The 26,599-nt window shown below is 38.2% G+C and overlaps 1 protein-coding gene across 4 annotated transcripts in view; it reads left to right on the top strand.

Moving 5' to 3' along the window:
- fgf14 (fibroblast growth factor 14) overlaps positions 1–26,599 on the top strand; it is a 142,372-nt gene that overhangs the window by 73,083 nt on the left and 42,690 nt on the right. The window contains exon 1 of one of the 4 annotated variants that reach the window (XM_053496304.1): positions 16,593–17,173. The exons of 2 other annotated variants lie outside the window; for them this stretch is intronic. In XM_053496304.1, the coding sequence (XP_053352279.1) occupies positions 16,981–17,173 (193 nt within the window). In that variant the 5' untranslated portion in view covers positions 16,593–16,980. Of the gene's footprint in view, positions 1–16,592; positions 17,174–26,599 lie in introns of those variants that run through there. One more of the 4 variants, XM_053496306.1, reaches the window with a different exon arrangement.

A 26,599-nucleotide genomic window follows, 5' to 3' on the forward strand; every position in this document is an offset into this window, starting at 1 on the left:
GCCCTTACCAAATACAGGCACCATTTCCTCAGGGCCTGACAGGTGTTTTTCCCGCTTGTCTCCTTTCTTTCTTTTTATTTCTTTAACTTCGTCCATCTCAACATCATTTGCTGCATAAACCCTACTGTACATCATATCTCTCTAATATTTAAACCATAAACACAAGGACAAAAACAATATCTGATGAGCCAAGCTGCTGGGACATGATCCTGGCTTGTTTCCTCGGCTGCTCCTACAGGTAGTGGGCCTGTGTTATACCGTGTTCTGTATGTGACGTTTGTGGCATATGCTTTTAATATGATGGTTGTTTCAGGGGAACGATCCCCACTCTGACAGGAAAATACACAGACATAGTCATTAGGTGCAGACTTGCAGTGTACACACATTGGAACTGGGTTTCTTGAGCACAAGTCATTTAGTCAACTGTGTTCTTGATCTCCCCCTTGTGGCTGTTTTGGTGTACAGCAGCACAGTGGATGTGAGTGCACTTGATCAAATCCTAGCCAGTATCATAAAGTGCACTAAATAAATAACACTGTATACTATAATATAAATGATCATGTCTGCTGCCTTAATAATGTAATTAGTTATATTCAAATACATGAAATATGCATAAAGATAGATATGACAGGTTTATATATACTGTACAGCATTGTCCTTTTGTAATATCAGCATAAACGTTCTAAAAAACCCACCGTTACCTGCAGTGCACATTGGGTGTGTTAATACCGAGTAGAGCACCCTGATTGCTTTGATGCAGAAGCTTCTGTAGTCATTTTATGAAAACACAGGGGAGGAAAATGGTCTACTGTTACTCTCATCCAGGACCAAATATACCATAATAGTGGCACATCATTGTCTTGACTCTGAGCTGCGATTATATCTGATAAAACCATTGGTTTAAACCCATTATGCAGTTTGTGAAGTGTTTCTGTAGTAACACTTTCATACAGTATAGAGCTATAAGTCGTCTATGGTAAGTCTGCATGTTAAGACGGTCTACTTTTATTAGTCATCTTTGTGCGGATGATGTACTGTATTTACTGTATTTACAGCCTGTTATTGGTTGCATTGGTAAGTATGTCAGTGTGTTAACTATACAGAAGTTGCCCTATGTATAACGCAGCTAACATGAAGCAGGTTCATTGTTCTTTTTATATTCACGGCCTGCAGTCAGTAATAGAAACTTTGAGAGTCGTTGAGAGTTATTTTTTAAATTCAATCAGTAAGGGTTTTTATTTTTTTGTTTTTTTAAGATAGCTTCACAAAAAAAACCCCACTATATTTATATAGTATAGTATATAATATTCATAGAGTTGCACATCACTGGTCACCAGTTTCCTATAGGATGCAATATAAACTCCTCCAGGCTTGTCAGTACATGGAAATCGTCTAGTTTATATTGAAGGGCTGTTTACCCCATGACCTCCACCTACACCCTGCGTTCCAACAATAGTTTCTTCCTTCCTCTAGAACAAGACTTTACACAATAAGAGATCAGGCCTTCTGTTTTGCAGTACTGAGCATGTGGATCAGTCTCCCAGATTATAGTAACTGTGGACTTTTTTGTTAAAAATTTTAAACAATTTGTTACTGTTATTTTTGTGTCTTTGTGTGTTTACCAACAGTATGACATATACTGTACAGTATGTGCATTGTACATCCAGGGTCGAGGGTTTGATTACCTTCTTGGGTCTGTGTGTGTGTGTGTGTGTGTGTGTGTGTGTGTGTGTGTGTGTTTGTGGAGTTTGCATGTTCTCCCCATTCTTGGTGGGTTTCCTCCAGGTACTCCAGTTTCCTCCCAAAGTTAAAAGACATGCGACTTAGGTTAATTGGCATTTCTAAATTGCCTGTAGTGTGTGTGTGTGTGTGTGTGTGTGTGTGTGTGTGTGTGTGTGATTGGAGCCCTGTATAAGCAGTATACAGTAGCAAATGAATGAACAAATAAATGAAAGTGCATTTCTGTCTTTTTTATGCAACTTTTCTGTTTGTTTACGTTGACTGTACATGCTGAGTGAAAGACCCCGGTCCTGCGTACATTATTTTGAGGCCAATTAGGACCTTGAGTGATGTAGCTCAGTTTAATGAACTTCCAGATCCTGGTATTTTAACCTCTGGATATTTTTTCAGTTTTACTGGCGTATAATGGTTTAGAATGGTAGTAGAAAATTAATGAAAAAAAAAAAAAAAAACTCTTTAAGTCATGCACACTACACGTTTTAATCAAGTGAGTGTTATAAGAGGGACTATACTTAGGCTAGTCTTTTTTAATTGGCTTGGTTGACAAAAAAATCAGTCCAAGATAAATTGGATCCATGTCTGGTTTTGATGTCTCTGAACTCTCGCTTTCTCCCTCTCACTGCCTTGACTAACACTGAACTAATTTAATTTCACGAAATCATTAATGTAGATTAGTGTAATAAATGCATTACGGCATATATTTATGTTTATTGACTACCTGAGCTCTGTGACCTATGAGAGGGATACTGTACTGTCAGGTCCATGATTGAGCCATACAGTATTAGTTCTTGTTTACTTACTGTTTTGTCTTTGCTAAATTAAATGCGCTGCTGTAAGGTGTCATCTAGTATGTTTTGAAACATGTGATTGAATCAGATCTAGTAAAATGCTTATTACTTTCCTTCAGCTGCTCCCATCAAGTGGTCGCCACAGCGGACCATCCAACTTGCACACAATTTGGCATGAGTTTTACGCCGGATGCCCCTCCTGACACAACCCTCCAGTTTTGCATGCAGTGGATGGGAAGTATGGGGTGTGGCAACCCACCGATAGCGGGGCTCGAACCTGGATCCTCAGATCCCCAAATTAACAACAACTTGGTGCTTAAGAAGAAAGCTTAAATATTCACGTCAGTTCCCAGGCATAGATGTTAATGGCATCAAGTTTCAGCCTTCAGCTGATTTTCTTGAACATCTGTTTTGCACACCTTGTTTGCATTCTTTCTGCAGAAGCCCAGAGGAGGTGTGTTAGGTATGCTCAGTGTGTGGCAGGAAGCTGTCACAGCATTTTCGTTCTTCCCTCCTTTCTTACTTTTTTCCCCCCCAAAAAAATTGTATGACTAGGAAACTTAAGCAGGATCTCTTCCAGATACTCTGGCACTTTTGTTATGTTTCTTAAAGCATTTTGAGCAGAAATGAAATAGGAACTGAAAGATACTCCTTGAGGCAAGGTGTTTATCCAGGCTTACCATGCATAGTACTTTGTCTGGGAAAGAAGAAAAAAAACATCAGTTTCTGCCTGTACTATTTTGATAAATTAGGTCTATTGCATATTTATAGACCCTCTGGGCTGCACCTGGGCGGGATCCAGGACAACTTCCCCAGTAATCTACTCATAACAGCAGACTTGGTTAGAACTGTAAGAAGTAATATACAATCGAGTGTGATGTTATAGAAGAATAATGCATGCCGGGGTAACGTGATACGGCCTGATGTGGTAAGTGCGGTTTTCTTCTTATACTACAGGCATTTTCCAACAGATCCAATTTTGCTTAAAAGAGATTTCATTGAAATGCTAAAATTGGTAGATTTAATGCTATGAATCATTTTTGAGCCATAACGTCCAGTTATTACAGAAATTATAGCGTGGCTTGCTTCCCCTTCTTTTTTTCTCTCTATGGAAATTAATTAAATAAGAATCCCATATTACCGAGACAACAGAAATCACATTCTTTTCTCCTAAAGACTTGCCATGGCAGAAATCTTACAACAGTATAAAAACAACCCTGTTTACATTGTGCTGTAATGTAAATATGCCAATATTCAATATTTATGAATATATTTGTAAATCATTATTAATAAATTTTTATTGTAAAACATTTTTGAACACATTTAAATACATTTTTAATTATTATTAAATTATATGACGTGTCTGTTATCCAAGCACTCATAAAAAATCTATTCTTATAAAAACAACAACATATTAATGAATAATATCATTGATAATTTAACATTAATAATAACCTTGTCATTTACATTATTTTACCATCTAAACTACTGTCATAGCCATGGATTTATAGGAAATTAATATGTTTTTTTTCCCCAAAAATTATTATTACGCCCTTTGTATTTTATTTTATTTTTTTTATAGAAAAGGTCATGTATTACTCTCTAACCTGATCTCCTCATCCTCTCTGTTTGTATAAAATTTTTCATCTCCCTGGGTATATCTATTATGCACAAGGCCTCATCTATAATTTTTAAATGATAAGGCCGGCACTTTAAATATTGACTTATGACTTAACTGCATTAACTGTACTGAGATCGCTCTCTCACCCACTCTGCAGCGTGGAGTTACGGGGACTTTCCTAAAAATGTATTTGCTCTGCTCTCAGGAACTTCTTATTGAGAGTATATTGGTTTTCGAATGGATTTGAGGGTATATAGGTTTAAGGAAACGACCTCATACTGCTGCCGTCTCCTTCAAAGCTTGCTCTGAGGTAATGGGGTCAGCTGTAATCAGTCTTTTCCTCATCATCTCATTAGCTCTTAATAAGCCATGAGGAACAGCCATGCCTCCTTACAATGTCTACTCATCCCACTCATCTATTCAGAATGCTTTTATTATTCTCTTCCCATTTCCTTCCTTTTCCAGAACCCTATTGAGTCTGAACTACATGTGTAGAAATTTTCAGCGGCCAAATTTCATTCCAGTTATGCCTAAGATCATATCGGCGGTGGAGTGAGAAAGGGAGAAAGAATACGTTTGTCTTAAATTAAACAGACCGTGACAGAAATATCAAATAAAAAATATTTTTTAAAGCTTCTGGAACAATCAGGCCCGAAAAAGGTCTCTGTTTAATGCAGTTCAATCCAATGGCTTAGGATTGTGTATTAAACTAAGCAGCTTTGGGTTGGTATTAGCATTAAAAGGCAGGACCTAATGGGAATCAGCCTTATCTCGGTCTATAGCGTAAAGCATTGTTCGGTGAATCCATCTCTCTCTTTCTCTCTCTTTCTCTCCAGATGTGATTTAATGTCTGTGTATTTGTTAGAGTTGATCTGTGAGTCCTGCAGCTCTGTGCAATCCTGCTGCATTTATTTTACTCGGCTCTGTTGGATTACAGAAGCGGGCTGTACTGTACTGTAGGTGCACACTGTGGAGCGGCACTGGAGTATAATCCAATAGAAGAACCCAGAGGCTCGGCACACTCGGTGTGCGCATGCTTATCTCTGCATCACACACTCATTTGTGGACTAATTGGAATGGTGTGTAGTAACAGGCAGATAGCAAAGATTATAAAATGTGTTCTGGTGTGTCAGGAAATTGCCCTCATTTTAGCTGGGAGCATTAGCTCCATTGAGTTGGAATCTTGAATCTCTTCAAGATTCTGCATAGTCTTCAAGACACTCATTGTGTTTGACAACTCTTATTTCTGGGGAATTATTATTTTTTTTGACCATCAAGGCACCATATATATGATGCTGTCCATCATGACCAACACCGCTTACTCTCTGTTTGGGCCATGCTCTGCTTTAATGCCTCTTTACAGTGGCTGGGGATGTGCACTTCGCTCTTCCTCATAACACACTCACTGTTCACAGTCAAATGTATTTATTTATCTTCCTATTACGTACCCTTATTTGCATTGACTTGCACTACCTCAGTCTTGCACTATTCACTTTGGCACTGATGTCACTATCAATGACTATAACTCATTGCACATTACAGTTTTCTGTTAGAATATAGAATATTCCACTAATATTCATCCTCATTCAGTGATTTTGCACGTATTAATTTTATTCATTATATATATATATATATATATATATATATATATATATATATATATATATATACACAGTGAAACCTCGGATTGTGAGTAACACAGTTTGCGAGTGTTCCGCAACAAGACGAGCAAAGATTTTTTTATAAATTGTAACTTGAAAAATAAGCAAGTCTTGGTTTACAAGTACCGAGTATCATGTATCACGCATGCACATCAAGTGATCACAACTGAGCCAATGGTTTTTCTCTCTTGCGCAGCGGAATTGTGGGTATTCGACTCCCCTCCTGGGTCTTAGTGCGCGTCTCTCACTGATATAATCAACATCCGTGCATGCGTGTACTGTTTACTATAACACTGTGACCACGTGTGTGTGTGTAAAACATCTTTTATTTTTTTTGTGTTTGTAAGCGCGTGTGTACAGCATGCTTGTACTGTTTTTTACACACTCTCTCTCTCTCGCCTTAAGTGTGTGTCTCTGTGTGTGTGTGTGTGTGTGTGAAGCCCCCCCTCTCTGCTCACTCTGCTCACTTTGCTCTACACAGAAACACTGCTCTGTCGCGATTCTTTTTAAAGGTAAAGTGCAGGTTAATTTGTTTTATTTTTTAAAACAACTTTATATTATGTTTTATATATATATATATATTTTTTTTTTTTGGCTGTGGAACGAATAATTAGAGTTTCCATTATTTCTCATAGAAAAATTTGTTTTTATTTATAATTGTTTTGGAATGCAAGGACACTTGCGAAACGAATTATGCTCGTAATCCAAGGTTCCACTGTATACAGTATATGTGATCTCATGATCTGTAAAACCTTCATAACGGCTCTAATCTGAGGTGCTGTTAATTGGTCATTTCTGATGCTGGTAACTCTAACTGAACAAAGTTTTGGTCTCGCCTTCATGGGATGGTTTTCTTCATTTTGCTTGAATGTGCTCAAATGCCTATGTGCCCTCTGTGTCTTAAAATAACAACTGACTGTTGTTACATAATTAGTAAGTTTAAGTTTTTCCTCAGTACAGTATTGTTGTAGAATGTTAGAATGTAATAAAAAAACAAAAAAATTTGCAAGTAACCTTTTGAGCAGTAGTATATATATATATATATATATATATATATATATATATACACTGTATGTCCTTATACTGTATATTTTATATATATTACACTCTTTTTATCTTAGTAATGTCTGTTGTAGTACATCATCTGCCTTTTCTATCTATCTATCTATCTATCTATCTATCTATCTATCTATCTATCTATCTTAAACTTTCTTCAACTATGTGCAAAAGTGTACAAAAACCTAGCATTGTTATTTGATTGATTAGATGACCATGATCATATTCTCAAGCTCTGAAAATGTCCACATAAGCCCTTACCCCGGGGACAATCTAACATGACTTGATTTTCTTGTCCCTGATGTTTTCCCTTTTGGCCCAGTAAGCATTTTCACATCTCCTGGGCTCCCACACTGTGATTAGATTCTCCTTTTCTCTATTTCTCGTGCACACAGGGGAGAAAGGGGCTTTCCAGAAGCAGGAACAGGTACTTGATATTCACAGGGAGCATACAGGGCTTCTCTTTTTGCTCCACTGCTGATGGGACACTTTTATATGGTGCATACTTAAAACCGGATCAAAGGACATGGAGACGTAGGCGGAATTGCAAAGCGCTTATGGTCTCTCAGGCTGGTGGGGAATTAAGTTCATAGTAAAAAAAAAAAAAAAAAAAAACTAAACTAAATAAATAAAAAATAAAAAAATCACTCTGGCTTGCTTGCTTGCTCAGGAAATGGATTGTAATATGAGGTGCTCTTTACTCTTGTTGTGGAGCACTACTCTTCCTCCTTGTGTTGTGATTGTGGAGTGTGCCTGGGGCATATTGGTCACTTTAGCTGGAGGTAAAATGGCAAAGAGGCTTTTTTTCAGTGAAACAGCACCTTTGTGGATAAGTGGCATGACATTTTTATAGTATTAGTCTGCACTGCACAACTCTGACTCACAAACATTTGCACAGCTGGGATATGAGAATTACATCATGTTTACCAGTGAAGAATTATCTTTGTCGTCATCTACAATAACAATTTCTAGTCAGGTTTGAACGACATCACTGGGTAACATGTATACACATGTGGGGGCACTGTAGCACATCCAAACCATCTACTGCCATTTTTTGCACAGAGAGGTGACATTTATACTGTATATATATATATATTAATGAGAGAAGAGACAATGAAATGCAGACCACCAAATACTTGTACTGTTAATTATACTTATTTGATATATTTAATACTTTTGTGTTATAATATTTTGCTATGCTGTCTATAGTGAGCCACATGCCAGCTGCTGTACTGAAGACTGCTGTGGTTGAAGCGGTACTGGTGACTGAGCATGCTGTTGTTGCCTTTATACCACTGTTTTAGAAATAAGAAATAATTATTAAAAGCATAGTACATTATATATATATTTTTTTTTTATTCAAGTCTGTCTTAAATGAAATTTTATGTGCGTATAAGTGCATTTCAGCTGTTCTGGTTAGCCATGCAGCTATTTTGGGGGGAAAAGAAGTTAAATTGATAACTTTGTAAGAATCCAATTTAATTTAGCTTACTGGGACTTCAGAAGCTTCATGTGAGCCACAGATGAACTTTGAAATGCATTTTATTTTTACATGGGACAAGGCTTGTGGAATGTGTCCCTCATTACTTTGTACTTCGTACTTCACACTCCCGTTCACGTGATAAACTTTGTGGTAGGTTTGCAGAGCCAGAAAATTTAGATTTAAGACACATTATGGTTAAATATTTTGTTTTCTTTAGGTCTGTCAGTAAAAATAGCTTTAAAAAAGCTGCACAATATTTCAGTTTTTTAAAACCTGACAGCCTGTAGTAAGTGAAGTAATCACTTAAAAAAAAAACTTTTGCTAGATTTTGAATTTGATGCCACAGACCATTATTAAAAAGAAATGCCTCTTGTCCAATCAAACTGTTACTGTTGTAAAAAGAAGAGTGTACACTCTGTGTGCTAAACAAAATGCACTCAAGTGTATTTAAATAGTCACATCCTTATTTCAACTTGGGAAACATTCTGTTTCATCATGCACTAAATGGATCACAACCAGTTTAGTGTAGGCAAGTTTCACACAAATCGCTAAACGGTTCAACACCAATCACGAAACATTCCGGTTTCTCCTCGAGAGTCGATTGATGTAGCTGAGGCAGATGGACAGAGAAATTTGAATTGTTTTATTCAAATCAGTTTTCATATTTACAGGAATATTTGGAATATTTGTTTATCAGATAAATTAATAAAAAAATTAACTTATGTGTAAATCTGGTGACCCCATGTTAGAGAAACCCTGTGTTAAGGGTTCTAGAGTCTGACTTTTATGCTTTTATATGAGTATGTTATGTAGAATGACAGTAATCACTGTTCGAAAGGAATGCAGTGAGGTACAGAAGCAGAATGAATGCAGTAGATAAGCAGTTGTTATTTTATCGTGACATTTTTATGTGACAATAATAAGAAAGAGCACTTTGTAACAAAAAGCACTAAACCTTAATATGCTGCATCTTCCACTAACGAATGATGAGCAATAAAAGCTATTTAATTTCTAAAATTAGTCATACACACACACAAAAAAAATAGTTTTTGTTCTAAATGTTGTAAAAAAGCTGTTATATTGCCATTCATTTTCATTTACTGTTTTTTTTTTCTAGTGTTGTCTGTTCAGCAACACTTAGCAAAGACGGTGGATTCATTACCTCCCATTAGGTCTCATTTGCCTTGTTCACTTGTGTAATAAGACTTCTTGTTGATATTTAAAGGTCAGGTGAAATGGCAAAGCCCTCTAGTCCAATCTGCTAGTGCTTATTGATCAACAAGAGCCTCTTTTTAGTTTCATTTAACCTCGACGGACAACAATCAGGTGCTACAGTACATTCACTTGAGCAATATGACTGTGGAGGACTTAGTTATTTTCTAAGCAGTGTTTTTTTCCCTAATATTTAAGAAGGTACAGTAAGTTTAGTAATGTACTTAAGCCTGTTTTTTTTTTTCTTACAAATAAAATAAAGCCATCGAAACATATTATAAATAACAAATACATCTATTTTCACAGTCTATAAAAAGAAATCTCATTGTGGAGCTGTTCTCTGGAGGGCTTTGGTCATTTTAATATTAAGAAATATTTTTTTAATGTTTTTTTTTTGGAAAAAGTCTTAGTCCTTACCCACTCATTATTTATACCGCTTTATCCCGTGTATCCCGTGTCGCAGGGTGACTGGAGCCATAGGGCATGAGGTAGAGTACACCTAAAAGATGTAGGAACGCTAATTAGCCTAATCTGCAGGTCCTTGGACTGTGGGAGGAAACCAGAGTACCTGGAGGAACCCCACCAAGCACAGGGAGAACATGCAAACTCCATGCACACAGACCCCGAGGCGGGAAACTAACCTGGATCTTGGGGGTGCAAGGTGACAGTGCTAACCACTAAGCCACTGTGTCTTTTACATATCCTATTGCATGGCCTATTCTATATCTTGTTACATAGAATTAGTTTAGGTAGCTTGTTAAAGATTTATTATTTATTACAGTAATTTTATGGTTTTGTGCTTCTCTCGAGTAAAACAACCTCTGATATGTGTACAGTATATATAAGCTCATTTTGTTAAAAATTAGTTCCCTGTGGTTTCCTTGTGGTCTAGTGGCTAGCATGCATCACTTTTAACACCATGCCCTTGGTCCGATTTCTGAGCAATCAGCCATCTCAAGCCACTTGGGTTTCACAAACCAGTGCACACTCAGGAACCGCATCCAGCATAAATAATCTGAGTCACATCAAATAGATGATCTGCAATCCCAAATAACAGCAGCAAAAAGAAGAATATGAAGCAGTAAAATGATCTTCTTGTTTCTCAGTAATGCTACATGCTGGGGAAAGAGCAGAATGTCACACTGTAAAAGAAATGCAGTAAATATCCTGTACAAAAACATTTTTTGCAACCATATACTTCTTTATTATTTTTGGGGTCGTACTCGAAGTTACTTCATAAGGCGTTTGGATAAGTGCATTCATTAATTAAGCAATATCACATGAGTTCTGTTATACTAAATATCAGCACGGCTGTGAAATGAGGGTGCAGCCCTAGTGCTGAAGGCATCACAGCCGGAAGGTGGATAGTCCTGTACATTTTTTTCTGTAAGTTACTCTTTATGTTTTCAATTATTTCACTTCGGAATATCCTCAGCTAACTACCTGTTCCAGGATGAAATCTAAATTGCGTAAAAAAGGAAGCTAGTGTGCTATGTATCTCTTGTTTCACATACAACGTAGTACCCTTGTTTAGGGGATAACGATTGTTAGAGCACTTATTAAGTGGAGTGATAGAGTATAAACATCCCAGTGATGTTATCCATTATTATATCAGCACTCATAGAATGCCACTTGTCCAATTAAATTACTTTGTCGGAATTAACTGCCCCATAAAGTGCACTGCTTTGCATTTTCCGCTCTTTATTTTACTCCTTATTTTACACAAATACAAACCCTGTGCAGTACATCTGTTGCAAATTGCCCTAGTGGTGGTGGCTCGGTCTTAAAGGCTTTGCATTACAGATCAGAAGGCTGTGTGTTCAACTCCCAGCACTACCAGACTGCGATCGAGTAAAACACAATTCATTTATATATCATTCTCTAAAAAAAACTCTCCTATGGGTTTTAATCTTATTGAACAGGAGAGAGTATTGTAAAGTCTGTTTATGGTCCTTCAAATGGTCTTTTGGGTTAATTGAACAATTGATGGTTCTTTAGTTTTTAAAAAAGGATTTTCTTGGAAACTAGAGAAGTAGTATTTTAGGGTTCTACATTTTTCAATATTTTCTCAGAATGAATGCTGCCTCAACCTTCAATCTCATCTCAATCATTTTATCTCAATATTTTTTTAAAGAAAGATGGCATATAAAAAACTCATTCTGCTGCTTCTCTTAAGTCTGCACGGTGTAGATATTCAATCTCACCAAGTGTTATTGCAGCAAGAATGAGAACCTTTCCATCACTTTGTCTTATCCAGTCTCTGTAGGAACTGGTGTGTGTGTGTGTGTCTCTGGAGGTTAAGATGGACGCTACTGACATTTCAGCAAGGCAGATTTAACCCTGAAGATTTGCTCTGGAAATAAAGTCTGGCCAAAAATCATTATGTCAATTTAATTAGAAGCCTGTCTCCCTGACCTTAGTGCTGTCATATAATTTGATAGAAACAAGCAAAGCGGTAAAAACCATGTCCTCTAAATTGCTATTGCTCTAATGGTTAATTAAGTTAGTCAGGAAGCTCTGATGTTAAAAATCCGTTTAGCTAGTGTGTTTAATGTGATGTGCACTCTACCATTTTATGTTGATCTTTGTGCTCTTCCTGACAAGCATTTGGTGTACCTTTAGAGAGCAAAACTTACAGAAAAAATAAATAAATCTGGTAATCTGTGCTGGCTCAGGGTGGAGATTTGTAGACTTTTGTTCCTTTCCTCTTTTATCTTTACTCTCTTTTACCCAGCTGCAAAAATATTTGAGCTGCCAGAGAGAACGCCACATCTATATTAATGAGTTTTTATTCTCCCTTTGGCTTCTCAAAGCCTTTTTTTGTTGCTATATTTGTTGTTATGACTTTAGGTCTAATTATATTATCAGGGCTGGTCCTTAATGTCCTGTACTGTTCGAGCCCATAAGCTGTTTTCATAATGCTATGTGATAAATAGATGAATGTACTGTATAATGCTCTGTGTGGGTTTTTAATTATTATACAGTATTGTGCAGATGTGAAAGGCCACTATTTTGTTTTCAATCAAATGCCACATATTGTGCACATATTTATAATTATTTAAGGGAAAACAGTTACGCTGAAAAATATGAAATATATCAATTTGATCTTCAGACAGTCCTTCAGTACTTATTTGTACAGGTCATTATTTAGGCATAATTTTACAAATAAAATAGTTACACACTTTTGTGTGATTGCTAGTAAATCATTTTCCATGGCTATTGTTTCTTACTTTATATTGTTCATAAATCACAAAAATGTCTCATAAAAAAAACTAAAATCTATTAATACTTGCTTTGTAATGTAATGAGTACTTCATAAGCATTTGACTAAAGTTATTTGCCACCAAGTACTTAACAGTCTGAATGCCCATTGAATTGGAAACCAAAAGGGGGACGGCCTCTGATTTTTGCATGTTATTGCAAATTATGGATTTGAATGCCAAGAAAACCAAACACCTGCTTGTGCAATAAATTCAATGTTATTTAATTTGTATTCACGTATTATATTGCACACATTGATTCTATGTGTGAGACGGGAGAGTAAATATTTCATTTCCCGAATATTGAATTTTACTTACCAAGAATTGATTTGGACTAACAGTAGGCTCTTTTGTAAATTGTGAAATAATACTTTAATACTGGATGAGTTTGACGAACCTTAGGCAAATAAATTCATTTGAGAAAGTTGGGGCGGACTGTCAGCTTTTACTAACAATGTTATCTCTGAGAATAGAGCGTATAAATAGGGACAAGGCAGTAGCTTGCCAGGCTTGGAAAAGCTCTGTTACTCCTGCAGATATAACAATGGTTTCGCTATGGAGACTTGTACGTTTAAGAGGAAAAAGAAAGTAGGTATGCACATGCTTTCCTGTTTTAAAGAATAATTACATGATTGCACTTTTCATTGTATTTTTTTCTTGCATAAATACTGGTCATTGTAGATGCTTATAACGTGTATCTTAGTCAAATGACATTATTATAAACAGTATCGCTGAACTGAATGTATTTTCATGGGTCTGTGTTCTGTTCTGGGCAGATTTTTGAGCCTTTATCTCTAGACAGCCAGCTGTGTATAATACTTTAAAAGAATTTGCTGACAGGATAAAAAAGGGTTCTATAGTAAACATGAGAAATAGTGTGAACTGTCCAAGCTTAACATTTGAATACTGATAAAGTTCATTCCTAAGCGTATGTGTAAGTAACACTCTATTCATATAAGTATTTAGAGGTTACTGCAGTGTGGTGAGTTTTTTTTCCCCCTGGTCCACAACTGTAAACTTACTCATGTTATACAAAAAAAAAAAAAAAAAAGGGAGAAGAGAATGTCCCTCAGAGATTATCTTGTGGTGTTTAGTATGAGCAGACACATACAGCACACAGGCAGGAAACAAATGATCCAGATGGTGTGTGTTCTGGTTCTGTGAGACATTCCACTTATTTCATTAACCCGAAAAACAGAAATGATCTGAAAAGCTTAAAGTCTGCACACGGACTATGGCTTGGAAGTGGAATTACATTTAGATTTAAATGATGATGGATAGTTTACGTAGACTGTGCTAGAAAATGAACGTATGCTGGTACAAAGTTTGTGGTAATGGAAACACTGTACAGTAATGAACAGTTTTGAAATAGTATTACTACTACTACTACTACTACTAATAATAATAATATCAATCATCAATACCTTGATTTTTATTTTGTGTTCAAATGCACTGCTATTAAGGAGATACGACTCCACCATGGTGTGTGTGTGTGTGTGTACTTGCGTGTGTGGGATTATTGTTGAGCTGACAGTGTCCACTGCTGGTAGGAGCGCAAATTGCAGTACTTATTATTAATAAGAAGAATAATTAAAAACTAAACCTACAATTAATAAAACACATTTCCACTCTGTTTGCGCTTATTATTGTAAGATTAACATCTAGAGAGAAAAAGGGTTCTGTATTTTAGAGATGTGGCTTTAGAGGTCACAGCTTTTGCTTTTTCAGTGCTTCGGGATTAACCTCTGGTTTTTGACTTTCTGTGGGATTTTTCTTGTGTACACTGTATTCTTACCTATATTTTTCAACATGCACGTCCATGAACAATAGGCCAGGATGGAAGAACACACACACACACACACACACACACAGAGCTTATATTTCAGCCTGGCAGTCTGTGAATATGTGAGATGCGATGGATAAAGTAGAAAAGAGTCTGGATTGTGTTTCAGGCATCACGGATGAAGAGAGAGCTCGAAGTGGATCTTTGCTTCCAAATCAACCCGATATTTCATTATAGCGACAAACAGCAGATGGCTCTCTCGAGTTTTTATTGCTTTGGCTGTGATCGGGTTTCCCCCAGCGATGTTGATCTAAACGAGAAAATACCCGCCGTCACTGCGCTATGAGATCTCTGGTATCTTTAACTTGGCACCCTCACCTCTTATCACACTGTTCATTATGGTGTGTTTAACGGAACTGCATCAGGTGAGAGAGGGAGGATGCATGTGTGTGAGTGAGAATGCGCGCGCGCGTGTGTGTGTGTGTGTGTGTGTGTTTATGCACATGTGTGGGAGAGAAATAGATGAAAGAAAGGAAGGAAGCGTGTGTGCGTGAGGGTGAAGGATATGTCTGTAAGTGAGAAAAAGAAAGATAAGGTGATATGTGCGCGCGAGAGAGAGTAAGCGTGTGTGTGTGTGTGTGTGTGTGACAGAGAGAGAGAGAGAGAGTGTACGTTGTAATTGGCGCTCTGGTGCTGTCCATGGTGCTGAATTTGTGTATAGCTCAAAATCCAAGTTCAGCTCAACAAAATCAGGAAACTATACTAATTCATAATGATCAGAATGCAAATGAGATATTTTTTGTATTAGGGGTTCATTTGCGAAAGCAGATTTCTTTTTTAAAAAATGTCACAAATATATATTTTTTTGTATTCACCCCAGGAAGCAGTAATCAAATTGGTTGTTTTTTATTACATAATAATAATGATATTATTATTAATAATAATAAACTAATCTGATTTTGGATTCAGAATGTGTCATGTATAAAAGAATTATACACGGCACTCAGTTTACGTTTTAGAAAAATATTTGTTTTTGTAAATGTAGCCTTCAAATAACAACAGCAACATATTATTATTATTATTATTATGAATAATAATAATAATAATAATAATAATAATAATGCCATATAATAGAGGAATCAATTTTGTAAGCTGTATAATTACAAATCAAACACAGAAGACTGACACGCCTGTAGTGAGTGTTTAGTGCTCGGGATCTCAGGGCTGGTGTTTGCTGTTCCTCAGCTGAAGCAGCTGTGCGAGTGGAGAAGCTCGTTATCATCTCTCAGTCAACAGTCTGTCAGGATCCGCTTCCTGGAGACACGAGCTCGTTTCAGCTGCCTTCAGCCGACGCCTGGCTTTCCTCTGTCTGAAATGACGGTGAAGGAGGAGTTAGTGTTGAGGACTTGTTGATGGCGGAGACGCGTTGATCTGTGGGTTGAGACGGGAGGCGCGCGCCTTTTTCCCGCCTCACAGCGCGACACAGACGCACACACACACGCGCGCGAGCGCGCGCACACACATCAGCACCACAGTGAGCTCCGGTTTCTGGTTTGGACGACAAAACACAGCGTTGCATTTCTCGTGCCAGTCGCAAAGACAACATCGCGCTCGCGCCGTTCCTGCACCTCGCCTGTCGACTTTATTAAATCATGAGCGCATGGACGGCGCGCTTTAAAGAGGATCCCGAAGAAGCTCCTCTGCTCAGACTTTGTCACACCTGTCACACCTGTCACACCGCCCAGCCACAGCGCTCTGGATGCGGCCAGGAGCAGTGAAATCTGTTGAGGGAAAGTCCTGTGCACAGCTCCACCTCAGAAGAACCTGGACATCCAGTTCTACTCGCGTGAGCGCGTGCGTGCGTGCGTGGCCATCCTGATCTGATCAAAAAGCACGAGTAAAGGGGAAGAGGAAAGTTCCGAATACACCACACACACACACGTACTCTCGCTTTCTCTCACACGCACACACACGGTCTCATTCTCTCTCTCTCTCTCTCTCTCTCACACACACGCGCGCGCGCGTTCGCGCGCACACACTTGTGTGGGTAAAGCAAGTCTCGAACGCTTCTAACGGACGAAACAGGACTACTAACACAGTAAAAGCGTTTCGCGGGGGAAAAACAAACAAAACAGAACAAATGCAGGTAGGTGCGAGGAGCGAAGATGGACTTGGGATGGATCTGACCTTCTAGTACTTGAATTATGTTTGCATCCGTTTTGCGTGGACACATTGCTGAATAACAGGCGAGAAACTGATAGAGCGGAGTGAGGAGCGAGGGGCAGCGCGTGCGGCCGTGACTATGGGACAGGGATAGAAGGCGCGCGCGTCGTCGTTTGTGCTGCGTTCGAGAAGAGTTGTGCAGTTGTGTGAGCCATGGCAGCGGCGATCGCGAGCGGCTTGATCCGGCAAAAGCGGCAGGCGCGGGAGCAGCATTTAGACCGACCCTCCACTAACCGGAGGAGGAAGAGCCCGAGCAAGAACAAAGGTCTCTGCAACGGCAACCTCGTCGACATCTTCGCCAAAGTACGAATTTTCGGCCTCAGGAAGCGCAGACTACGACGTCAAGGTGCGACCAAGTTCTCCTTCAATACCAACGACCTGCAGCATTCACTACACTTTATATATGCGTGTTATAGGGGAAGGCTACACAGCCTAGTATCAGTTTATTAAAATGATATTATCAACTTAATAAGATCATGCATGCACCTTCTGCCTCTGCACAGGCTGAGTTCATAATGCTTTCATTTATTTTATTACAGTCTTATAGCAATCTAAACCATTGCCTACTTCACTGCTCAACTAGTCTATTACAGTACACCAGTACAGTTCTCAAAAGTGCAATAGTAATTTAAAATACAGTTTTTAGGGTAGTGTAAGTTTTGGGAAATTTTACATCCTGCAATTCAGACTGCACAGTACAGGCGTAAGAAAAAAAAAGTATTAATCATATTATATTGTAGTTAGAATTAAGTATTGCATTCTAGTCTGAATGCAGTACTATTACAGTCAGACAAGAGTATTAAGCTTGTTACAGTAAATACCAAAGTGTACACCAAACAAAAGCTACACTGTTAAATGGACATCGACTGTACTGTTTATTAATCTCTAGTGTTTATTCAAGCCCAGCTGGACTTCAATTAAACAATTTCTCGTTGTGTAATAGGAAGTAAACCTTTAAACCATAATTTACTCCCACACAACCTACAATGCTAATTACTACTTTCATGTAAGCCACACATATTCAAATCTGTGCATTATGGACATGTGTAAAAAAAAATATTTATTTTTTTATGTTTTATTCATAAAGTTTAATTTTTTTTGGGGTGAATCCAAGGTCTCAGTTAAATGCAGGCTTCACAGCAGCAGGTGTTTCAACTTGTTGCTGTAAAGATGCTATCAGAGAGCTACAATTGGCATCATTTAGCAAATTCTGATCTCTCTGTACATGACAAGCAACTGAAGAGCTCACAGTGTTCAGTTTCAAATGTGTCGGCATAAAAATTGCCAGCTCTCTTTGCAAAGATGTGCCCATGTTTACAGTTGCAATCATTTTCTTAGCTCGTAATGGCCAGCATGCAAGCTTTTGGTTTATAAGGTATAAATAAATCTACTTTTCAGATATGTAACGTATGTGATTATGGCACATTGTAATTATAATGTTATAACTTTAGCTTTAAAAAAATAATAATTATATGGAAAATCATGCTCTTTCTCAAAATGATGAATGATAATATATAATACATGTATACGCTCACCATCCATAAAATAATAATTGTATCCTAGAAAGCAAGGATGTGTGAATGATTCTGTATTTGTTTATGCAAGTGTAAGCTACTCAGAATATTTGTGTGTGGTTAAAAAAAATATAAAAGCCAGCCAGCACTGCCATTAGTTCAGCTATAGATGAAAAACCTTTCAAAAGGCCACAGGTTGGTTGGTATTTACTGTTTTTTATTGGGAATGTTGAGAGGAGAATCTCAACCAAATAAATCATCAGTTAAAGATGTTGCCACAAGTGGCGGCGAATGATAAATTATCCCCGGAACGTCTTGGTCTACCATGCACCTGTGACGACCATTTTATTACAGCTGGCATGCAGCTCATGGCTGCCCTGTGTACTCACAGCATTCGAATCCTGTGTTGGAGCATGCTCGACTAAGCACAATCAAGCCTACCTCTCCCCTTAAGAAAGTCACATGACCACACGGGAAGCCCCCAGTGAGACGGCCACCGAAGTGGCTGATTTATCTTGGTTTGGGGGCTGACGGTTAGTCTGGCGCACAGTTGGGGAAATCTTGCTGTGTCCTTGTCTGTGTTATTTTGGATGGAGGACCCTCTGGGTGTTGCCTCATTAATTTTCCTTTTGCTGTGAGATTTGGGAAATCTTCAGTGTGCATTTTTTCACACACAAGGCCTTCTTCAAGAGAACCAGACTTTCCCATTTTTTCTTTCTTCCTCTTTATCACTTTTCTTTTTTCTCTACCTACTATAACATGTAACCCTTGCACAAAAAGAGATCAGTGATTTGTTTGCTTTGGCATAAAAAAAAACATATTTCCAGCAAAACAACTTTATCACCACTATTAGTAACAACAAGACACTAAAGTTGTTTTTATGCCCAGACTAGACACAGCTGGTTACACTCTGGAAGTGGATGCCCCCCCTTGTAGAATAAGCTGTTTTGCCTTGCAGTGTACTGAACATAGGCTAACTGCCAGTGTGTGGACTCAAACATGCTATTGCACTTATTCTGGGATTGTCTGGAGACATTAGAAATAGGTTCATTTCAAAGTCATTTTTTTCAATGCACCAGTAATTACCTGAATATCACAGCCATAACAGCAATATTTGCAGAATCAATTTGCTAAAAAACTAAATGACAAGCTTGACCTGCATTTAAAGCATGCTCCAGCGTGTGCTTAGCCAGTCCTTTACAAGGTCTATTTGGAACGGCTCCCACTGAACATTACACACAGAATAGAATGATGCATCGCTTTGTCTTATTTCATTCCCTAAACTCCCAGACAAACCACTCTATTATAGAGACAAGCCTCCTTTTATATAGCAAGGTTTCACAAATTAGATTGCTAGGAGAGAACGCTTCTGTACTGGTAACTGAGGATTTGCCTGAGATGACTAAAGTCTTCTCTTCTCTTCTTTTCTCTTCTCTTCTCTTCTCTTCTCTCAAAGTCAGCTGCAAACGACACTCAAAAAAGTACTGAAAGACATCTTTACTTGTTGCTAGGATGGTAATTAAAAAAAAACAATTATTATAACAGTACAGATCTTTTACATAGTGAGTGTACGTGTGTGTGCACTGTGATGGATTGGCACCCTGTCCAGGGTGTACCCTGCCTCGTGCCCTAAGCTTCCTGGGATAGGCTCCAGGTCCCCGCGACCCTGAATACAGGATAAAGCGGTTTAGAAGATGAGTGAGTAAGAGTAAGTGAGATCTTTCATGTGTAAACTTGAATATAGCCATAACCTTCAGAAATATGTAAATTAGACATGTGGTTTTAGGGTTAAAAATTTACACTTTATACCTTTTTTAATTAAGTATAATATATTTTAATGATACCACCCTATTAACAAAGATGTGTACAGCTTATTTCCATTTTCTCCCTAAAAGCATGTCTAGGACAGCGGGAACCTGATGCCAAATGGCTTCAAACATGAAAGCACCCCTAGCTTGTATTAATTTAACATCTCCTTTGTGCACCTATTCACTTCTGTTCTCCAGATTAAAGCAGGGATATGCCTTTGATTGCTGCTGAGCATTGTACTGTCATACATTTTGTATCTTTTTTAGGGCAGACTACCCTTCCTAAGAGAAAGCAGATCAGGGTTTCATTCAGCCCTTAGTGCTGAGTATGTGAATTGTCTGAAAAGGAAAGAAGTTTTATAGTGTCAGGAGAAAGCGGAGAGTCACCGTTGTGCTTCTGTAAGTTCTTTTGAACGGACGCATTATGTAACATTTGTTTAGCGAAGCTAAAGTAAAAAAGTCGAAGCTCTGGAATCATGGATATGTTTACAGTGTCTGTGCCATCTGTATATAAGTCCTCTACGTGACCTTCAGCATACCTGAGAGATTTAATTCAAGTCTGCTCAGTCGGGATGCGTCACATGCCTCCTGAATCACATCTCTTTGCTGTAAACATGTCATGCTAATAAACAGGAGAGAGAACTTGACAGCCCTTCCTTAAAGCTGACTACATAATGGCTTGATTTGGCACAGCGGATTCTGATCGGTACACGTTGAGTCCAATTATAACGTTCAATGGGACGGAAGAGCCCCAGTGGAGATTCTAATCTCTCCTTATGTCATTTCTCATTAATATGCTCAATGAATTCTAAATCCATTCCTTTACATTTACACTCTCTGGCCACTTTATTAGGTACACCTTGCTAGTAATGAGTTGGAACCACGTTTGCCTTTAGAACTGCTTTAATTCTTAGTGGTGTGTGTGCATATATATATATATATATATATATATATATATATATATATATATATTTGTGTATATACTATTTATATTGACATGATAGTATGACACATTTGATGCAGATTTGGCTGCACATCCATGAGCAATCCCCAGTGCTCTATTAGATTGAGATCTGGTGACTGTGGAGGACATTTGAGTACAGTGAACTTATTGTCATGTTTGACCAGATTTGTCTTTGTGGCACGGCACATTATCCTGTGGTCATAAAGTGAGAGGCATGGTCGGCAGTAATACTTAGGGATGCTGTGGGATGTACTGTAGGTACTAATTGGGTTAAAGTGTACCCAGAAAATATCCCTGACACCATTACACCACTACCAGCAGCTCAGTTGTTGATACAAGACAGGATGGATCCCTGCTTTCATGTTGTTAATGCCAGATACTGACCCTCCCATCTGAATGTAGCAGCAGAAACCGAGCCTCATCAGACCGAGCAATGTTTTTCAATCTTCTGTTGTCCAATTCTGGTGAGCCCATGGGAAATGTAGCCTCGGTGTCCTGTTCTTAACTGACAGGAGAGGCACCAAGTGTGGTCTGCTTGACGCATTGCCTTCGGCATACCTCTGCTGTAACTAGATTCCATTTGAGCTACTGTTGCCTTTCTATCAGCTCGAACCAGTCGTGCCATTCTTCTCTGACCTCTGGCATCAACAAGACATTTTCACCCAGAGAACTGCTGCTTGCTGGATATTTTCTCTTTTTCAGACCATTCTCTGTAAATCCTAGAGATGGTTGTGCATGAAAATCCCAGTAGATCAGCAGTTTCAGAAATACTCTGATCAGCCTTTCTGGCACCAACAACCGTACCACATTCAAAGTCACTTAAATCACCTTTCCTCCCTATTTTGATGCTCGCTTTGAACTTCGTCTTGACCACGTCTACAAGCCTAAGGGTATTAGGTTGCTGCCATGTAGATTGGCTGATTACCTATTTGCATAAACAAGCAGTCTAACAGGTGTAACTAATGAAGTGCTCAGTGAGTGTATTTCAGTTCCCTACGTATACCCCTTAGTGTAAGGTAATGCTTTTGAACATTGTTCCATGCAGAGTTATTGTAACTAATTGATACTTTCCCCAGTGTCATCTTTGGTTTCAGCTATCAGTGAAACGTTTTGATCGCATAGTGTAATGCTATGTCAGGGAGTGTAAACCGATCTGGTTTTCCAGTTTCTTTCCCAGCTGAAGCAAAACACATTTGCTTACATAACTGAAAAAAAATCTCTTTTTCTTAAATGCAAGAAATCCTGTCTGTTGCACGCCCACATAGCATTAAGATCTTCACAATCTGCAGTAAAAGGAGCACCATTCTGAGATCCAAACAGCATCAGTGCTTGTTCAGAGTTTCACCTTGACAACAGCGCTGTGCATGCACGGCTATGTAGGCTGGAAAAGCCCCTCTCTTTTTCCAGAAGTGTCTTAAGTGGGTCAGTCACGTTTTGTGGTTAACTCTGCAGCTGCTGCTGCTGCTGCTGAGTGGAGCAGAGTGTGCCTCCCTCCTGTCGGATAATGGCTTCCCTCACCTCCACCTCTCCTGTGCTGCGGCTTGTTTTTCTCTCCTCATCTCCTTTTCGTTTATCGTCTGTCCTCCTGCTGATAATATTCCATCTCCCTAAATACGAGAAGTATTATAACAGATCATTGTTACCTCTAAATGCCTGTTTAAAGGGTGCCTAGTCACAACACTTATTTCTGATTTGCAATCACACCCTATTCAGTGCCATGTTGCTACCACTCGAAACTGTGTGGCTTGTCACCGACTCGTGAGAAAAGACTTGTGATGAGACCTTTTATTTTCTCCCTGCAATCTAGGATGTAATCAGCCATACAATTAAGAAAGTGTCTTTTTGATTGTATTCAAAGCAGGACTAGTGTGCACTGAAACGCCTGTAGTTTTCCTTTTCTTTTTAAATCCCTAAAGCCTGGAATTTGCCACTCATGTGAAATGTTGTTGGGTGCATTTTCACCTGATGAGGGTCAGGTAGAGCAAAGTCATATTCGCATCCTTTAAAAAAAAATCTCAAAATTCAACGATTCCATAATGTCACGAGACGCAAAGCAGAATACATTCAGAACCAGTCTGGATCTAATCTATACATGAGGGATTTATTTGCGAAACCTCCAGCTGACGCTACTCACCCCTGTCTACTGGGGCAAGAAAAACTGTTTACATGCATTTTCTCTGCAGCACCTTCGTTATATTAACTATCAAAGCTTAAATTGCTAATTGCATACTGTAGCAGCATATTGAACAATGCATTTTACATCAATGCATTTTAGGCAAACTCATCTACTATACGCCATGCTGTGCCACTATGTTATTAGAGTAAAGATTCACACGCATAATAATCTATAAAGTTTGTGCTTTCCATTAATATATGAGCTTTACTGACTTCAGGAAACTGCTTTTCCTTTATCCAAACACATTCACAATTGCATGCTTTCTGATAAAGGTATGTTATAGTAACTCTACTGTGAAGCACTTACTATACTAGGCTGAACATTTTATAGACTTTTGAGTATACATTTTAAAATGCCTACATTACTGCACCTTGTTGTCATGAGAGATGTGTTTCATTTACCCAGTAAGTCTATCATGTATCTATCTTTATACAATGGTTAGTTCCGTCTAATCAATTTGATTGGACTTGAGGCAATCAGAAAGTGCTGATATATACTGTATCATGGGAATCATTATATGTATCAGTCCTTCGCAGATATTCAGAAGTAACACACTTCACAGATATCCTAACAATTGTTAAACCCTGAACAAGGGTACAACTTGGTGTGTGGAATGGATTCTACACCCTACATAACACACTAGCGTTTCATTTTATGGTATTTGGGATTCAACCCCGGAAAAGTTAGCTGTTATTTTAAATCGAAATAAGTGAAAATATAAGGAGAAACTTATGAGATTTACAGCAACGTCCAGCACCTCCATGTTTTATTCTTCGAACCTTTTGACTGATTACCTGTAAGCATTTAACTTTACAACAAAGGTTATGCTATTGTACTGAATATCAGCTTGACTATAATACCTCTGACCACATTATAGCTGTTCTTTATATCAACGTTACCTCAAGTGTAATATTGCTTAGGTATGTAGAGGTTGGCTTGACTAAAACACCTCGTTGTTGAACGTGGAATTCAGAGCATTCAAGTGAAAGTATGAATGCTATTTCAGACTGGGTCGCGCCGTGACAAGTTAGTGTGTACCTAGACAGTTAGGCACACACTTGATGCTGATGCTGAAAAGTTGATGTCTTCAGAGCAACCTCAGCTCGATTGAGCTCCTCTGGGCTCACACAATCAGGAGACCACAGCCTGCTGAGATCCATTTTATTCAAGTTATTATACAGTTGTCTGTGGGCATATGCATATATCACAATATTTTCTTTTGTTGGGAGTTTTGGTATGTGAGTTTTAGTCAACATTTAAAAATATTTAAACATTAAATCGATATATTGAAAAATTAATTATACTGGCACTTTAATGAGAAAATATGGTCAAAAATTAGGGAATTAATGTCTCCAGATTATTGTTCTAAGTGATAATGATGGACACCCACAGAACTCGAATATAAAAGTCCATCCAGTGGCATCCAAAAGTCTATCTACTTTTATTTTGTAAAGTAATACAATAATGTTGATTAGAAATTATGTTACTAACAATGGCTTAAGTGAAACATTTGTGTGAAACCCGTGTTTGACCCATCATTTCTGTAAAACAACCCAAAAAGGTTGTTTAATATACAGCTACATAAGCTCTAACATCCGAACTATGAAAGAACATGTTTGGGATCATGAAGTAAACCAAAAAGTGTTAAACAGCACAGAATATGTTTTATATTTTAGATCGTCCAAAGTAGCTACATTCAGCTTTGATGACAGCTTGGCACACTCATGGCATGCTCTCATAAAACTCATAAAGGATGGTTTTCGGTTTACAGACGTGCCTTGTCAAGAGATCATTTGTGACATTTCTTGCCTAGTAATGTGCTTTAGACCATCAGTTGTCTTGTGCAGAGGAAGTGTGGGTACAGAGTCAATAACCCGATTAGTGTCCTACAACTACTGTACAATCTACATTGTGGCAAGAAACACTCAGTTCAGTAAAGAGAAAAGTCAGTCCATCATTACGTCAACAATTAAAGGTCAATCAATCTGAAAAATTTTAAGAATTTTGTATCCCCAAAAACATGCACAAGGAAAACTTGACTTTTGATTTAATGAGTTCAAATTTAAAACTTTTGGTTCTATCCACCCTGTTTTTGTTAGACGTAGAGAGGGTGAACAGACGTTTCCTGAACTTGTGGTTCCCACTGTGAAGCATGGAGGAGGTGTGATGGCGTGTACGTGCTTTGTTGGTGACTGTTGGTGACTTAGTCAAAACTGAGGACACACTTAACCAGCATGGGTTGCACTTAGTGGGATCCTCTTTCGCTTTCCAACAGGGAAATGACCCCAAACACACCTCTAGGTTATGTACGAGCTATTGGCTCGAAAAAGTGAGTGATGGAGTTCTGCATCAGATGACCTGGCCCTTATAATAATCCAGTCTACATCCACTTGAGATGGTTTGAGATGAGTTGGATCAGAGAGTTAAGAAAAGGCAGCCAAACCTACTCAATTCCTTTAGAATTGTTGGAAAACCAGTCTAGGTGACTACCTCACCTCATGGGGATGACCGATAGAATGCCAAAAGTGTCATGAAAGCTGTTATGAAAGCAAAAGGTGACTAATTTCTGCAAGAAAGTAGAAAAGAAAATATAAAACGTATTCAGTTTTTTAACACATTGTTGTTGACTATATAATTACGTATTTGTTTGGTCAAATTTCAATGCATTTCGTATTAATATACTATATATACATATATTCACAGTTTATGGTTATAATTTAATTATTTGTTAATTTGTTAGAGAATGCAAGAAGTGTTATTATATTCTTTGTTAAAGTGTTGTTGTTTTTTTAATAAGCTGTTAGTTAAGTATAAAGGAAATGACTTAAGCATCTCCTGTGTTTGTGGGTCTGTTTGTTGCAAGAACATCTGTATATCACTCCAACCTAATGTTTCTAGAATCTCATACACACTTCAGCTTGTGGTGTGGGCTACTCCGTAGAAACTCTTTTAATACTGCATATTAATTATGCTCCAGCCATTAACTGCTCTGAACCGCGGAAAACCTGAGTGTGATTAACACAGGGCCAACCAAGCTTCTCCCACTGGAGCTGTTTTACCGTTTTAATGTGCTGTCTCAGCTCTCAGCTATGTGAGTGCCTTCTTTCCTTTCTTTCTTTCTTTCTTTCTTTCTTTCTTTCTTTCTTTCTTTCTTTCTCTTTCTCTCTTCTTCTTCCCTCCTTCCTGCCTTTCTTTCTTTCTTTCTTGCTTTTTCTTCTTATGATTTACAGTGCACTCCAAAGGACTTAAAGTCAGTGTACCAGCAGCACTTATCCAATGCCACTCCTGAGAGCACAAATGCACAAAATTA

This window comes from Clarias gariepinus, chromosome 5 (assembly GCF_024256425.1).
Source record: "Clarias gariepinus isolate MV-2021 ecotype Netherlands chromosome 5, CGAR_prim_01v2, whole genome shotgun sequence".
Classification (NCBI taxonomy): Eukaryota; Metazoa; Chordata; class Actinopteri; order Siluriformes; family Clariidae; genus Clarias; species Clarias gariepinus.